We start from the raw sequence: 17,618 nt of genomic DNA, 5'->3' as shown, positions 1-17,618 counted from the left end.
AACTAAGCTAGCTGTACAGTTTAAACCACACATCACAGGGTCGGCACTGCTGATGGGGGTGCTGGGTTTTCACCGAGATGTGCTGAGAGCCACTGTCTGACTGAAATACATGTTTGTAAAAACAACCATGGATTTCACACTATTTCTCTCTCTGTCTCTCTCGCTCTGTTTCTTTCTCTAAATCTCTTCTTCTCCCTGTCCCAACGCAGTTCATTTTTTTCTTGAAAATATTATGGCCAAACCTTTAAGAGAAAAAAATCACCCGATGAACCAGTTCTCTCCTTGATGAACTGTGTGTGTGTGTGTGTGTGTGGGTGTATGTTTCCTACTTCAAATATTTGTCTTGATTGTTAATTTGTCGATATATCTGCACCCTCATGTTCCCCAGTAGAGTATATATATATATAAAACAACAATTTTTTTCCTGTAATGCCTGTCAGTGGTCACTGAAACACAACTAGATCACTCTTTTCTTCTTCTCTTTTCCCCTTTTTCTGAATGCATACGTGGATTGTCGTGTAATTGTGAATGAGCGGGTGACTGACAGGGTGAGTAAGTGAACGAGAGTTTAATGTATGGCGAACTAACCAGGGTGCTGAGGCGGCTGCGTGCATTCACGGCGTGCTTGAGAGCCAGTTTTATCAATAAAGGCAGCCTGAGGATCACGGCTTCCATATCCCTTTCTCCTCCCATGGCGCCGGCGAGCTTCCCCAGCCCCTCCACAAAGCTTTTCCAGTGGGGTTGCACCTCCGCTGCGCCCCCTAGGCAGCCCTGCATGACTGTCTGGCAGACACCTCTGCAGGCCGGGGGTCCCAACATGCCGTGGCAGTGCGGGCAATACCACAGTCTCAGCAGGGCGCGGCTACAATCCCGGCTCGGGCGTAGGTGGTCGGTGGTATTGACAACCTCGATTCCTAGGTTCAGTGCCTGCAGGAAGACCCTTGTGGCCAGCAGGGAGCGAGACAGGCGGGTCATCATTAGTTTGGGATAGGGGCCGAATGCCCCCGAGTCCTTCCAGGCCCCTCTCAAGCACTCGTCGGGTAAAGGGGAAGTCCCGCCCCCAAGCAGGTGGCGGTAAGCGAGAGGAAAGAGGCGGGCGTAGAAGGCTGCCACCATGTGGTCCACCGAGGAGTCTGAGCCCAGGATGTAGAGCGACACATCCAAGAAGAGCTGTCCGACTGAACCCTGAGCTCCGCCGGCAAGACCTGGAAACTCCGACTTCAGCATCACCAGGGTGGAGTTACGGCCATGACGCAGCACCAGGTCAAAAGCCTCTGTGTGTGAGAGAGCGAGAGTGGAGAGCGAGAGCGAGAGAGAGAGAACGAGAGAGAGAGAGAGAGAGAGAGAGAGAGAGAGAGAGAGAGAGAGAGAGAGAGAGAGAGAGAGAGAGAGAGAGAGAGAGAGAGATGAGAGAGAGTAGATAGGCAGATGGACACAGTAGATGGGGAGAAGAGAGGAGATGGGGGGAGAAGTTAGATCATCTCTGTTTGAAAGTTGCTGTATTCACGGCGTGATGATGCGCCTCAACAATCACAACAGCTGAGCCAAGCTGTCAACAACGGGCAGAGTATTTATCACTGAAACATCAAACATGTAAACAAATGCAAATTCCCCACAAACCCACCCTGTCCTCACCAGCACAGCCACAGAAACCTTCCTACACACAGCGTCGCTTCCTCTCTATCGCTCTTTTCCTCTGTTGTTTTCTCTAATGGCTTTGCACACACAAGCACACACACACACACACACACACACACACACACACACACACACACACACACACACACACACACACACACACACACACACACACATCCATGTAAATCGCCTGGGATGATGACTTGTAAAATAAAGAGCGCAAAGCTTCAGCATCAGATGGGAACCAAGATTTGGAGCTTGACCTTTTCACTACTACAAAAGAGCACACTACAGAGGAGCACACAGAGTCTTAGTCACTTAAAAGGAGGGTATTAATCTCAATATATAAGTCATTCTGAAGAACCCTGGCCATGAGGATATCGGCAGAGGGAAAAGGCATACAAAGCAGGCAGGGGGGAGGCTGCGCGGCCAGTGCGGTGCAAGAAAATAATCAGCGGTGTCTCAAGGCACTAAGTGAAGTCTTATCAACAAGGTGGCAAAGACGGGAGAGCTCCATCATCGACCCCGCGGCAAAAAGAGCGAGGACCCGACAAGAGAGGAGATTTAAAAGCTCTATTATGGAACTTAGCAGGGGAGCTGAGAGTCAGTGGAATAAAGCCTTGATAGGTGAAAAGCTGGGGATACCAAAAGCAAGACGAGGTCAAAACCTAGTAGCTATATATAGCTATGGCTAGCTATATGGACCGGGTATGGTCAGTGATCGAAATTGTGGCCAATTTGTTGGAGGGATAGACAGTGGTAGTGTCTATAATGTGAATTCCTGGATATTAAAGATTCATCTGCAATTTTCTGTAGTGGTCCCAGTAATGATATGTGTTGTTAACTTGTACTGAAGTAGCGCGACGCAGTGTTATTCCGTCCTCCGCATAGCCTCATACCCCAACAGGAGTGTTTCAGAAGTGGAGCATTTTGCCTGCCCGATTTTGTTGACTTATTTGGTTATTTGTCCTTTATTTTTGCACCTCTATCATGGGTAAGTAGGCTACGCAGTTAAATGGTTGCTTTTCTTTTTAATGTATGTTTTATAATTTTCTGAAGCCTACAGTCAATGTTGGTGCCCCAGGTTATGAAGTAATGTTGATGAGTACAACCCGGTATCATGCCAAAGCGTGTAATACACCTGCCGGTCCAACATGTCAGTCAGTGTCACGGTTTGCCTCGCTCAGGCGTGAAAAGTACACACGTGTATGAAGGTGTAGTGCCAGCAGGGGGCGACGATTTAGAGTTAAAGGCAGGGATTTTGGAAAATGCTGTATGCGGGAGCAGGGGAGGACCAAATGCAGACAGCAAGGGCAGGCTGGTTTTGAACAAAGCTTTAATAACAAAAAACACAAACAGCAGGTAAGCACACAAAATGGCGTGGCAATCAGGCGACCAAGAGTGTCTCAGTGAGTGTGTGAGACGAACCCACCGAGCAACCAAGAGGCATATATACCCAGGGCAGGCCAATCAGGGAGATTGAGCGCAGCTGCACAGGACATGGGCGGAGAAAGGGGAGGGAGATTGGGCACAGGTGCGCAGGAACCGGACAGCCAATCGGAGAAAGGTGAGGTGAGTGAAACCGGTCATTTAGGCACAGGTGAAAACACCAATCAGGGGATGGAAAAGCCACAATGACTCAGATCGCACACCCATGACAGGACGGATTCCAGACGTCCCAAACAAATGGGCTATGAGCACCAAGCAGGATGGACGGAGGGGTTCAGGGGGAGGATGAATGCGGCCAGGGATCTCAGGCAGATGGCCTGAGGGTTCGAACCGATCGGGAGGGCGACCAGGATACAGGACCAAGGGGCAGAGCAGCTCCGGCGGACAGACCGATGGATGACCCGGAGGCTGCTCGGGGACCAGATTGTGGAGGCGGCGGAAGGGCCGCTCGGGGACCAGACTGCGGAGGCGGCGGAAGGGCCGCTCGGGGACCAGACTGCGGAGGCGGCGGAAGGGCCGCTCGGGGACCAGACTGCGGAGGCGGCGGAAGGGCCACTCGGGGACCAGACTGCGGAGGCGGGGCGGCCAACGGCTCAGGAACAGACCACCCGCCGGCAAAATCGGCCATGGGCTCAGGAACAGACAGCCCGTCGGCAAAGACGGCCAACAGCTCAGCAACAGACAGACCATTCTGGAACTTGGGGACGCTGGGCAGCTGAGGCTCTGGGCTGCTGAGGCTCAGGGGCGCTGGGCAGCTTGGACATCGTCGTGCAGGACTTGGGAGGAACCGGATTCCATTGGAGTTTCCACCTGAAGAAAGCCATTTCTTGGGCTACCTCACGGTCCTGCTTCGAGAATACGGTAAGACGCTCAAAGAAGGCAGGCTCTTCATGGAGGAAAGTGTCCCTCGACACTCCAAAATCCTCGCACGTATATGGCAGGCTGAGCAGGTCTGCTGGGTCCATACTCGTTCAGTTCGTTCTGTCATGGGCGGGAGCAGGAGAGGACCCAAATGCAGACAGCAAGGACAAGCTGGGTTTGAACAAAGCTTTAATAACAAAAACACTTACAAACAGCAGAACGCACACAAAATGGCATGGCGATCAAGAGTCTCCGAGAGTGTCTCAGTGAGTGTGTGATATGAACCGACCAAGAGCCTGAGCAACCAAGGGGCGTATATGTGCACAGGGGAGACCAATCAGGGAGATTGAGCGCACGTGTGCAGGGTCCGTACAGCCGATCGGAAAAAGGGGAGGGAGACTGGGCACAGGTGCGCAGTACAGGGCAGGAACTGGATAGCCAATCAGAGAAAGGAGAGGTCAGTAAAGCCGAGCAATCAGAGTCACTCAGGTACACTGGCGCAGGTGAACTAAAACACCAACCAGGAGATGGGAGAGCCCCGATGACCAAGATCACACACCCATGACACCTTTCCTCCGTGGGGAGTTGCTGGCATTGAGTTAATCATTGCCCCCTGCTGGCACTGCACGTTCACGCGTGTACTTTTCACGCGTGGTAAACCGTGACACTGACACATTGGACCGGCGGGTGTATTACACGCTTTGGCGTGATACTGGGCTGTGTGATTTATGATCGGGAGGCTGTACAGGGTGTTGTATTTTGAAAACTGACTTCGTGTCCGGCTCGATCTGTTCTGTGTAGATTGACTGGCTTCCATCAAAGATAATACTATGCGCGTATTTTTAGTGCAACAGAGCGGAGAGTCACTTCTAGGACGCTTCTGAAGTGTTCTGATTGAATCACAAGCATTGTCTAGATTAGCTGATTAGCTCTGGCGGCTGCGTCGCATTCTGGTGGAATCAAGCCTAGAAAAACCAAGACAGTCATTATGGCCGTTTTGGATTTTCAAAGTTTGATAACGTTTTGAAAAAAAGATACAGACCTGCCGCACCCCGAATTCTCCTAAAATTGCATATATTTGCATTTAAATGAGGTTTAGATCAATCGCACAAAAAATGGTACAATAAGATCTACCTAAAACCACCATGGACGGTCAACATGACTGTCTCGTAATTTGCGCGTGATGGTGTGCGTCATGTCACTATTTATGACGTGTTTTGGTCGCATAATTTCCTTCGCGAAGTTCATTGTTCTGTCCTAGAAAATAAACTAGCATTCTCCAGTGAAGAGAAATAATTTAAATTTGATTTTTGATTATTGTCTGCCGTTTCAGACACACCGTGACTACCACCGACACGTTGCAGTATTTACAGGCGTTGGACAGCGGCTATTTTAAATTGTTTGAAAAACAGTATTAAAAGTTGTTAAAATGTTAATGTTAGGGTCAGTTAGTTTCTTAACAGACATTCTAACATAAGTAATGCATTAATATCGAAAATTGGGTATTTATCTTGACAGAATATAGAGTTTTAAACTGCAGCAGTCCTTCTAGTAGTTTTTAAAGTTCCGGTCGTTGTTTGGGACTGTTTTGATATTTGTTATCAGTTCTTTTTTTTACATTTCACGTTTTATAGGCCTTGTTGCATTTGTTTGAGTAGTAATATGTGTTTTCCGTTTTGTTTTTCAGGTAATATTTTCTCTTTTTCAATTTTGCTATTCAAGTTCGACCATGTCTTTCTGAAGTTTAAATTGTTTAAAAATTGTATTGTAGGGTCCGCGGTGGTGTAGCGGTCTAAGCATCGGCTTTGTGTCGATGCAGTTGCCTACTAGGGATCGGGGTTCGCGCCCCGGTCTCGCCAGATCCGACTATGGCCGGACTCGATGAAGCAGCAATAATTGGCAACCCTGTCTTCGACAGGGAGGCGGAGTCGGCTTGTGTTTGTCACATGAATGCGTCTCTGTGTGTGTCGGAAAAAGCAGTGGTTCGGCCTGGATTCGCCTTGTCACTAAGGTGGGGAGGCGTCTCCTTCGGGACTGCCGGCCGGAGAGATGTAGTTGGCGAACGCATGAAGTACGAGGGTGGGTGTTAGAACTAAAATAGGGATCGATTGGCCACTAAATTGTGAGAAAAAAGGGAAAAATCAGAAATAAAAAAAAGAGTACTGTAGTTGTTAAAATGTTAATTTTGGTGTCAGTTTCACAACAGACATACTAACATATATAATGCATTAATATCTCAATTGGGTATTTATCTTGACAGAATATAGAGTTTAAAAACCGGCGGTTAGGTAGGTGTGAAATCCCGGTCGTCGACTGACATACATTTGCAGTTGTACAGCTGGCCAGCCGTGTGACGTCAGTGTGACGTCCCAATCGTGTGACGTCAGTGACGCCGTTGGTCAGGTGATCCAGCGGCCCAATCCTGTCATCCAACAGTATCTTTTTTCTCCCCCTTTATTGACTTTAACAACAAGTTGTACTACACACGTCACATTTTTACAACACGAATGACTACAGTACAAACAAACATGCCAGAGGGGTAGGCCAGATAAAAAAATAAAAATAATCAAAAGGAAAAGAAAGCAAAAACATTTAAGACAGAACAGCTAAGATCACAATTCACATTTTTACAGCGAACACATGCCATTACAGTTTTTTTGAGCTTTTTTATTGGCACTAGAATTAATACTTATTATGTATTGTTCGAAACCTTTATAGAAAACAATAAAAAGGGGTCTTTGGTTTGTAAACGTGTACTTACGTATATAGAATTTAGCTGGAATAATCAATAGATTTATGATATATGCTCTTTCCTCAAATTCATTGTCATAGTCAAAGAATCCGAAAATAATATATTCATAAAACAATGCAAAATCCATGTATAAGGAGTCACTAATACATTCTGAAACATCTTTCCATAGAGTCCTAGAATATTGACAATGCCAAAAAAAGATGGGGCACCGTTTCTGGATGAGGTGAGCAAAAAGAACGATTTATATTTGTATCAGCCTTAAATTTCTTCAGAAAATTATTTGCAGGGTAACATTTATGTAAAAATTTTAAAGGAAACCTCACATTTTATTAATAATAAAGGGTAACACTTTAGTATGGGGAACATATTCTAAGTAAAAAAACGTAATTACTAGTGAATTAGTAATGATCAAGATGTCACTTTAGTATGGGGATCATATTCTAAGTAACAAACAATTAATTTAGAGTAATTTAACACTATGAACACTTGTAGTTTTATGTTTTGTTATGTAAGAACAGACCATATTCATTAAGTGTTAGTAAGGGAGAATAGCTGTTCTTGTGGTACTACCACCTTATAAAGTCCATACTAAGCAAAGCATATTGACATGGTACTACTAATAAGCAATAATTCTGAGGTTATAGAGGGATAACTCATAGTTAATGGCTTACTGGTTGTATAATAAGGCCATGCAGAATAAGGCATTAATGAAGACGTAATAAGAACCAATTAAGAGCCAATATGTTGCTAATTTGCATGCTAATAAGCACCTAATTAATGGTGACTATGTTCCCCATACTAAAGTGTTACCTAATAAAGTATTTGTGAGTGAATGACCACACTTTTGCCCAAGGAATATTCTTAGCAAAGTTGCTCCAATAAGTAGTGGCATAAGGCTTCGTGACGACCTCACTCTGAAACAAAGAGTGAATAGCTTTATTATTCTTGCAGAATGGTGAGAAACACATTTTCCCCCAAGGAGAATCAGCAGGATTAACCAAAGAAACATCTTCTTGAACTAAACCCTTGCACAAAATTACAGAACCATTAGGAATAGCTCCCATTATCAGAGCAAATTCCTTAATTGTGACAGAAAATTTTAAATGAGAGATGAATTCATTGTAGTTCATAAGATGGCCTTCTGGGGTAATCAGCTGACTCACTAAAAAGATGTTTCTGTCAAACCAAGTCTTCTGAAATATAATCCTATTTTTATAAAATATATCCCCATTATTCCAGATATAATAACGTTGTGGTGAGAAATTGTGCTTGTAAATTAATTCCCTCGCCAATAAAGCCTGTTTGTGAAAATTTGACAGTTTAACTGGTATTTCGTTTATTTTATAATTGCATACCAATAGGAAGGGGAGCCCTCCAATTTGGTTAAAAACACATTTGGGAATGAAGTTCCACATGGAAGAGTCATTTTTCAAAAAATGCTTTAACCAGTTAATCTTAAACACGTTGTTCAAGGTAGAGAAGTCCAAAAAGTCAAGATGGCTGGATAACTACAGATTTTCTGATGTAACGTATACGATTTTTCCACAAAAAATTAAACAGCAACTGGTCCGTTTTTTTTTTTTTTTGGCAGTTTTGTTATCAAGGAAAAGAGAGGATGCAACATAAACAAGCCTAGAGATACCTTCAGCTTTTGATAGGAGGACACGTCCCTTCAAGGACAGATCTCTTTGTAACCAGAGATTACATTTATTTTCCGCTTTTCTAATCACTGGACTAAAATTAAGAGGGCATCTGTCTTGTTGATCCTTGATTACAAGAATGCCTAAATAATTAACATTTCCCTTCACCGGTATATTATCAATAGAGGTTACGTCACAGCTTTTTAAAGCAAATAACTCACATTTGTTCAAATTCAGACAGAGACCTGAAGCTTTTGAAAACACATCAATAATTTTGATTGCAGTATTTTGTCCGCGGATTGAAAGACAGGGGCGTAACGTACAAGACACGCCCCCAAACTACAACGCACGCCCACATCAGCAAGAGAAACGCCTACATTCCGGTTCAAGCAATGTTCCCCAGTCCAAGACTGACCCCCACAGTCCGCAGATAGATTTCTCACATAATCACTCACAAACATGATCAATCTAAACATGGTCGCTCAGGCACATTCACGTTTGTAAGGTTTGTAGGTGTCCGGTCCATGAAAAAAAAAAAAATTCACAGTGACTAGTCCAGCACATGGCTTCTGTTGAAGACGAAAGGCTTGACAGCGTTTTCCGTTTCCACTGGACACATTTGAGAAATTATTAGCTCTCATTTTATAACAGTGCCTCATTTCATGCTTGTTATTCATTTCATCTTTCTCGGCTAGTTTGATTTCTTTCTCTTCGTGTCTCTAGCAGGTAAGATGAGACTCCACAGCCTGAGTGGAAAATTTGGAAAAATACTAAATCACAAAGTGATAACGCTCACCTTTTCCAGTTTCTTCAAGTGCTCACTAAGTTTCTTTCCACAGGCAGCCAGCTTGCTGAACAGCTGACGCACCCATATGCACCCTTACACTGTTTTGCTATCATGTACTTTTCTTTATTGTGTATGTAATGTATGAATTCATGTGTACATAGTCTATGTAGGTCTGTAGTTTTTGTTTTGTTTTTTGTTTTTTTGGGACGGTGTGTCCTTTGTCCTTGTGTCCTTCGTGTTAAGGCAGAGAGAGCCAGAGCAAAAGAATGTCATTGTATTCCAATACACATGAACATGACAATAAAGTTGGACTTTAACTTACTTGAATGTGTCAGTGTGTGTGTGTGTGTGAGTGAGTGAGATTGGGTATCTGCAATTCTGAGTATGTAGGTGTGTATACTATATGCCAGCTAGCAAACTCAATTTGGTGGAACGTAAATAAGTTATAGTCTCCCCACCCTAAAAAAATAACTGCTGTGGTCACATCACCTTTAGCATTCACCATTAGAAGACTGTGCCTGCACACCCAGGTGTGAATGTGCACAACTGTGTGAACATGAAACACAGCGGTGCTGAATAAGAGCATGCACCCTCAGTAAGACCTCACCGGGGATAAGTAGAGGTAAACCAAAATATATGAGGACGTTTGGGCGAGTATATGAGGATACCTGGTGCCAGTGCATATCTGTTTAGATATTCAGGGTTGGGCCGTCCTGCTGTGCCGGCAAAGAACTTCCCCCTGTGATCAATGAACAGACAGATGTGCAGAATACCAGCCAGGAAAAGGGACAGGCCGGGAGGAGGAGAAACACACACACATACACACACACACACACACGCACACACACACACACACAATAATGCACACGTGCTCACAAGCACACACACACACACACACACACACACACACACACACACACACACACACACACACACACACACACACACATGCATACTAATGCTGGCATGCACATACACATATATGTGCACACACATGCAGACAGATGCAGATATACAAACGTGCACAGGTCCTCAAGGATACAAACAAACGTGCAACAATCTACAAGCCGACAAAGCTTATCATTCATGACGGTGAAATAAATTAAAGGCAGTAGATTAACAACACGTATCACCAGCCTCAAACCCGTTTATACTCCTCCTTCCTCTGTTTATACGACAGCCTCTTCAATCAATGTCTGTAGTGCAGATGGTACCTGTAGTATCTCTTACACCGCTAGGGGAGGGAGGGCCACTTTATAATGATAAAAAGGAAAGACTAGAGGCCTCTTCATAAATGCAATACAGTGGCTGTTAGTAGGCTGGGTCACAGAGAGAACCACCACGGGCCCATTTCCTGCGTTATGTTGCTCTCTTCCCCTTTTGTCTCTGAAAGTCTGAGCGGGATCAGGTGTCCTCTAATGGAGGAGAGAGGGACTGTGTGTCAGGGACCTGTGACACTACTGATACAGCTGTAGGAGGGCAACAGCACACATTAACAGAGCAGCGCTACATTAACATGCGGTATCAGCGAGCACCTGAAATTAGAAGCAGCATTTGTATTGTCAGGAGCACACTCATATAAATGGAAGCAGAGGTCGCTATCGGAAAAAAAAAACCTTTCTCCCTTGAGACGAAAACCTTTCAGAGGCAGATCAGCCGATACGGTGCCAACGAAAAACTCATCTCTCTCTCTCTCCCGCTCCCTTTTCTCTCTGCTCACTTCTTTTGTGAGCATACTGATGTTTTCTCCATGGACGTCATTGCTCTCAACTTGCCCGGGGAATTTAAATATGGATTTCCAATATTCTGAATGAAGTTCAATATTCAACAAGTACTCAGCCCCATTGTCATTGATGACACGGAAAAGTCAGCAGTGTGTTATGTTGCTACTGGGATGCGTTCTCATTGTGAGAGGCGTATCCCCTTTTCTGCTCCATCGAATCATTAATAAGTGACGTCAATTAAACCGTAATCACACACTGATCAAACGCAGCCTTGATATTCATATCAGAGAGCTAGATTTCGGGCTAACCACTGTGTCAAGTAAATCCAGGCAGCTTCTGTGCCATGCATTGGGACAGGGAGCTCAATAACTTATCACTGACACGAAGAGGATCTGACTGACAAGCAATGGTAAGATGAAACAGCATTTTGGCACAGGCTAAGAAAGTCCTGTCATGTGAATGTGCTTGATCTCCATAAGGCCGTCATTTTGACTGTTGCCTGAGTCAACTCAGTGGCATACGAACAACTTGATCCCGCTGACTATGGTGGACACGCTGGGACGGCACACATTCAGTGTGCTGTGTCATCAGTCAACAGGCCGCACACTCATTATCCCCAGGAGAGGCAGGCGTCGATAAATTACTCAGCCAATGAGACTAATCCATTTGAATGATGAAATGTCACCTCTGGCTGCCAAAGAGAGGGATGGAGGAGTGACTGCCACCTGGTCCCGGTGACAGAACTGAACTCGTCCAGGACACAGACAGGGAGCCGGGAGGAGAGTTGGCAAACCCACCTTTCACAGAGCCACGCACACAAGTCATTCTGAAGTTGCAAATGCAGGCATGTGCATGTCCACTGTTCACACACACAGAGACACACACACACACATACAATAACATAACTGTCCGTAGATTTTTCTTTCATTTATGGAAATGTGACGCTGTCTGTTCATCTGCACCGCAGGCTGTAAACAACAGGCAGGTCGTCCACACACATTTCAATCATGGACCACAAAACGACCTGTCCTGGGTAATAGGAGAGGCGCCCCACCTGAGAGCGGCTCCTTTTTCCGGGGCTGGCATCGGTTGGCGTGTGGGTGCCTGGGGCTTACGGGACAAGGGCAGTGAGGCAGGGTGGGGTGGGCCAATTCCAGGAACAAAGCAGACGTGATGCTAGTAAGACCTAGATAGCATCGCTCGACCATGAGGGTCAATGGACAGCAGGGCAGAAATGAGACATGTATTAGATTACCCCATCTGTTAGAGAGCACCTAATAAGAAATATACACACACGCACACACAGACACACACGAATACGAACACACACAGCGCACAGTGGAAATCAAGGTGATGAAAATGTGGGCGAATATTTGGCAGCAACAACAGCAAGAACATAAGGCATGATTCAGGTGTGACGTCTAGAGCCCTAGACCAACTCTATAAAACCCTGCAGTGGTTTTTCTGTATATTATCAAATCAATATCCAAATATGAACATTTTTTTAACTGCAAACACTTACTGGAGCTGAGTCTCTGAAGTAGTTAGGGTTCGATCTCAGAAGCAGAATTACTCCTACCTCTTACACCTACAAAATTATGTGCAAAAAATACTGGATACACACAGTCACACCAAACACACACACACTCACACCAAACACACACATACACACACACACACACACATACACACACAAACATGCATGCAAACACACACACACACACACACACACACACACACACACACACACACACACACACACACACACACACATGGACCAATCCTGCTGCTCGTAGCTGATGAAGAACATGGCAGGCCGCTTCCTTTGCTCCCATATTTCTGCATTGGACCATTGACTCCATTGATCTCTGGTTTTGTGGTTTCTGGCTAAGGTCAAAGTTGAGCTCCATTTTGTCTCAGCCTGGCAGACAGGCGCCGTTAGAGGGCATGGCGAACAGCAGCAGAGGACTCAATGAGGTAGGACGGACAGCAGGGCAAGTGCGAACTGGAAGAACACAGTAGAGAGCACTTTGGGGGAGTTGGGGGGAGGGGGGGGACAGCAAACGCTGCCAGTTCGCTTGGAGAGACATATTCAGAAAGGCAGGCTTTGAAGCTGCAGTCAAAGGCAGCTGGAGCAGACTGGCGCCAGCGCAGAACTCCTCTCGCCAAAACCCACTGCAGCGACTGGTGAGAGAGACCCGACACCCCAATCAAACGCTTGTCTCACGGACGAAATACACAGAGCTACGTATTCACCCTCACAGGAATTCTAGCGGTGAGACGGCGGATACCTGAGCAAAAGGCTATTCCAACAAATGCCTCGCACAGATCCTACACAGACACAAACTTATAGATATAGAGGTAGACAAAGAGCCACGAGTACAAAGGCAAACACACATAGAGAAAAATTAGTGCACATGCATTTGCACACAACACACACACACACACATGCAGACAGTACACACGGCTCTTGCTGATTTGCAATATGAGCACAAGGATAAAAAGCCCACAGCCCATTTAGAGTGAAGAGCTCAGACAGATGAGGCAGAGATGAGAAAGGTTATGACAAACATAGCCGGAGTACTCCACTCCACATCAAGCACCCGGGCTCTAATAACCCAATATGCATCACTGGATTGTGTGGTTTATGTTGAACTCCCCTCTCCACTCTCCCACTCATTCACCCTCGATCTATCTGTCACACTCATCCTTGAACACATCACTCATCACTCCCATGCAATCGCCTAACTCAGCGGTACTAAAAAATAAGCTAATGTTATAAGGTGAAATATCAGCGTTGCCATTTCACAAAGCTCCAAATAACAATGAGGCGGTAGCCCATTTGTTTTTGAAGTGGGGGCGTATGAGAGAGATAAAACACGGATGGACCGACGTGAACCGCTCTTTTAAAAGGGAGAACGGCGAGGTTGTGCTGCTGCGTCTCGGAAGTTCCTGAAACAGATGGGCACACAGCGAGAGAGACAGGGAGAGACAAGGGGCATCAGAGCGATGGAGACGGAGAGAGACGCAGGGAAAGAGAAACAAAAAGGGCCGGATAAACAGACGAACCGACAGATAGCAGCTTATTTGGAGCGGTAGGGTGGGGAGTGTGGTCCGTTACATCAATGACAAAGAACTTTCAAAGGATGAAAAATAAGCTCAACTTTTTGTGTCTGCCTTTTACCTACTTGGAAATTGACCTGTAGCTAAAAACTCAGGTGAGATTGCCTGGCAAAGTTTTTATTTAACATGCCGATCTCACATTGACTGGGATGAAGTTAAAATTACACGAGCGTGGAGCGTCCGGGTAGCGTAGCGGTCTATTCCGTTGCCTACCAACACAGGGATCGGCGGTTCGAATCCCCGTGTTACCTCCGGCTTGGTCGGGCGTCCCTACAGACACAGTTGGCCGTGTCTGCGGGTGGGAAGCCGGATGTGGGTGTGTGTCCTGGTCGCTGCACTAGCGCCTCCTCTGGTCGATCGGGGCGCCTGTTCGGGGGGGAGGGGGAACTGGGGGGAATAGCGTGATCCTCCCACGCGCTACGCCCCCCTGACGAAACTCCTGTCAGGTGAAAAAAAAAGCGGCTGGCGACTCCACATGGAGGAGGAGTAAGCATGTGGTAGTCTGCAGCCCTCCCCGGTTCGGCAGAGCAGGTGAAGCAGCGACCGAGACGGCTCGGAAGAGTGGGGTAATTGGCCGGGTACAATTGGTGAGAAAAAGGGGGGGGGAAACTACATGAGTGTGTGATGGGATAAATGCAAGATTACTCTTTTTTTTTTAAATCATCCATCCATCCATTATCCAAGCCGCTTATCCCAACCGGGGTCGCGGGGATGCTGGAGCCTAGCCCAGCAGGCATTGGGCGGCAGGCGGGGAGACACCCTGGACAGGCCGCCAGGCCTTCACAGGGCCCACACATTTACACGTAGGGACAATTTAGTATGGTCGATTCACCTGACCTCAGTGTCTTTGGACTGTGGGAGGAAACCGGAGCACCCGGAGGAAACCCATGCAAACACGGGGAGAACACGCAAACTCCACATAGAGGACGCCCTGGAATGACCCCCTCCGGGATGACCCCCAAGGTTGGACAACCCCGGGGCTCGAACCCAGGACCTTCTTGCTGTGAGGTGACCGCGCTAACCACTGCACCACCGTGCCACCCTACTCTTTTATTATTTATAGTGTAGCGGACTCCGTGGAAATAATTCACCATAATAGGTTCTGGTCGCTTTACAAAAGTCTTTCCGGGTTGACAGGGTGAACTACGATGATGATTGGTTGGGGCAGCGCCATGTTGCTCGGGCTGTTGTATAAGGAGAATAAAAGACACACGGGTCCGTGCAGTCAATGAGAGGAATTGTCCGTCTCTACTTTCCTGCAATTCCTACATTGGTGACCCCGACGTATGTCTGCTGGACGTTTCCAGAGACAACTCTTCCTGAACATGATGACTAATGCAGTTTCTCTCAAGCTGCTGGAGTTCTGGGAGTCGTCAACCTCGGCTTGGTTCGCCCAGACAGAAGCGCAGTTCGCATTGCGGGAAATCACCGCGGACGCCACAAAATATTATTATGTGGTGTCGGCTCTCGGCAGTTCAACAGCAACCAGAGTGGCGAGCCTTCTCAAAAATCCTCCGCAGCAGGATAAATATGAGACACTCAAGGCTCACCTGTTGAAAACGTTTGAACTTTCTGACGCTGAGTGGGCCAGTCGGCTTTTCTCTCTACAGGGCCTCGGTGACAGTAAGCCAACATCGCCATCACTCACTGTCGTGCTCTGGCCGAGGAGTCTGTTAAATGTTTCCTAGCTGGTCAACAGCACTGCGCGGCCGCGTTTTTTCCTGCCCAAACATTTTCATCACTGCCTGGAGAAACAACAGTCGCCGCCGCAACAACAGATCCTCAACGGCAGAAGGACCAACGGCTCCATTTCTGGATGGCGGTTCCTGTGCGAGAAGGGCTTGCAGAGGAGCGTCTTGTCCGCATCGAGAGTAGACATCCTGTCCTGTGGATATGGCCCCCCAATGGAAGCCGCTAACGGCAGCCCCATTCGCGCTTATGGCACTAGGTTTGTGGAGCTGTGTTTCGGAGGACAGCGGTTCGGTTGGGACTTTGTCACGGCAAAAGTGGCCGTCTCCCTCCTCGGCATGGATTTCCTATGCGCCTTTGGTCTGCTGGTGGATGTCAAAAACCGACGCTCGACCGATGCTGTCATTTTCAGTTCGTATGTGCGTACTCTCAGCGGAGCGGACTCCATCAGACTGTCTAGCATGCTCTCCGCCACAGACAAGTTCCCGGTCCTCCCGCAGCCCACCTTCTCGTCTTCCACCGCCAAGCACGGAGTGGAGCACCACATCGCCACCACTGACCAGCGGTCTATGCTCGAGCTCGGCGCCCCGACCCGGCCAAGCTCACCGCCGCCAGGGAGGAGCTAGAGAATATGGAGCGTCACGGCATCATTTGCCGCTTCAATAGCCCGTCGGCTTCACCCCTCCACATCGTCCCGAAGCCTGGCGGCGGGTGGCGCCCGTGCGGTGATTACCGCTAACTCAACAATACAACGGCACCGGACCGCTACCTAGTCCAACACATCCAGGATTTTCCCGCCCACCAGATTGGAAAAGTCATCTTTTCCAAAGTGGACCTCGTCCTTGGATACCATCAGGTGCCCGTCCACCCACTGGCTGTCCCCGAAATGGCGGTGATCACCCCATTTGGACTGTTCGAGTCCCTGCGCATGCTGTTCGGTCTCAAGTGTTGTGGTTCAGCCCCTTTCTCGGCCCTCTGCCTCCACCGTAAGGTCACGAAGCACATCTCCATCGTCTGTCTCTGAAATACCAGGCACGTCTGCGTGCGCTCATAGAGCGTCGCGTAGACGCAATTAACAACAACACACCTGTCTACAATCTACAACTTCTATCTACAAAACCACACCTGCGAGTGATCAGCTTATCACTGTACTGATGTGTCGTAGGTTAAGGAGGGGGATGTACTGATGTGTCGTAAATCAGTTTATGGTGACCCCTCTGAGGGTCACTGTCATAATAATGTAAACTAACCTACGACACATCAGTACAATCACCAATCTACAAGACCCCAGCCAACCGATTGTGTCGTCGTCAGAATGTGCTTAAGCGACAGTCAGTAACGTTGTCTAGCTTACCTAGTTTACTCGTGACTTCTAGTCAAATTGCCAACCCAAGTTTTCCTTCGTGTTTCCTTCGTGTCTTCTGGTGCCCTGTTTACTCCTGTTTTCCCTGGTTCCTCAAGAATCCCTCGAGCTCTGCCCTCTCCCACTGACCCTAACCTTTCACTTGGAACTCCCTGCTTTTGGATTTGGACCTCTAAAGGACTCTCTCTCTCTCTCTCTCTCTCTCTCTCTCTCTCGCTCACGGATTACGGACCCTGGGAAACCACGCGCAAACTTCTCTTGGATCACGGACACCTTTGCCTGCATGCACATTTCATCAATTGGACACGCCATTTACATACCGCACCACATGTAGAGTAAATACTTACACATAGCCCTAGACACATAACCCGCTGGTCAACACACATAGTTTAGACACACAAGACGAACAACGCACAATACACTTTATTCTTGTGTTTTTCCTTGTTTAATTTTGTTAATAAATCTGCCCTCCCGGCGGCTAAAGATTCCGCTCCGGCCATTGACATAATATCACGAACGCCGCGCAGACATTGTAGCTTCTTATGGATTCGATGCTACGGGACCTGCCTTTCGTTTTCGTCTATCTAGACGA

At 47.1% G+C, this 17,618-nt stretch overlaps 1 protein-coding gene across 1 annotated transcript in view; it reads right to left on the bottom strand.

Moving 5' to 3' along the window:
* gpc3 (glypican 3) overlaps nt 1-17,618 on the bottom strand; it is a 139,888-nt gene that overhangs the window by 58,720 nt on the left and 63,550 nt on the right. Inside the window, exon 3 of the mRNA XM_056277264.1 lies at nt 589-1,274. Within this exon, the coding sequence (XP_056133239.1) occupies nt 589-1,274 (686 nt within the window). The remainder of the gene's footprint in view (nt 1-588; nt 1,275-17,618) is intronic.

Source organism: Lampris incognitus, chromosome 1 (assembly GCF_029633865.1).
Source record: "Lampris incognitus isolate fLamInc1 chromosome 1, fLamInc1.hap2, whole genome shotgun sequence".
Taxonomy (NCBI): domain Eukaryota; kingdom Metazoa; phylum Chordata; class Actinopteri; order Lampriformes; family Lampridae; genus Lampris; species Lampris incognitus.
The sequence above is the reverse complement of the archived record's forward strand: the minus strand, read 5'-3'. Positions and strand labels throughout refer to the sequence as shown.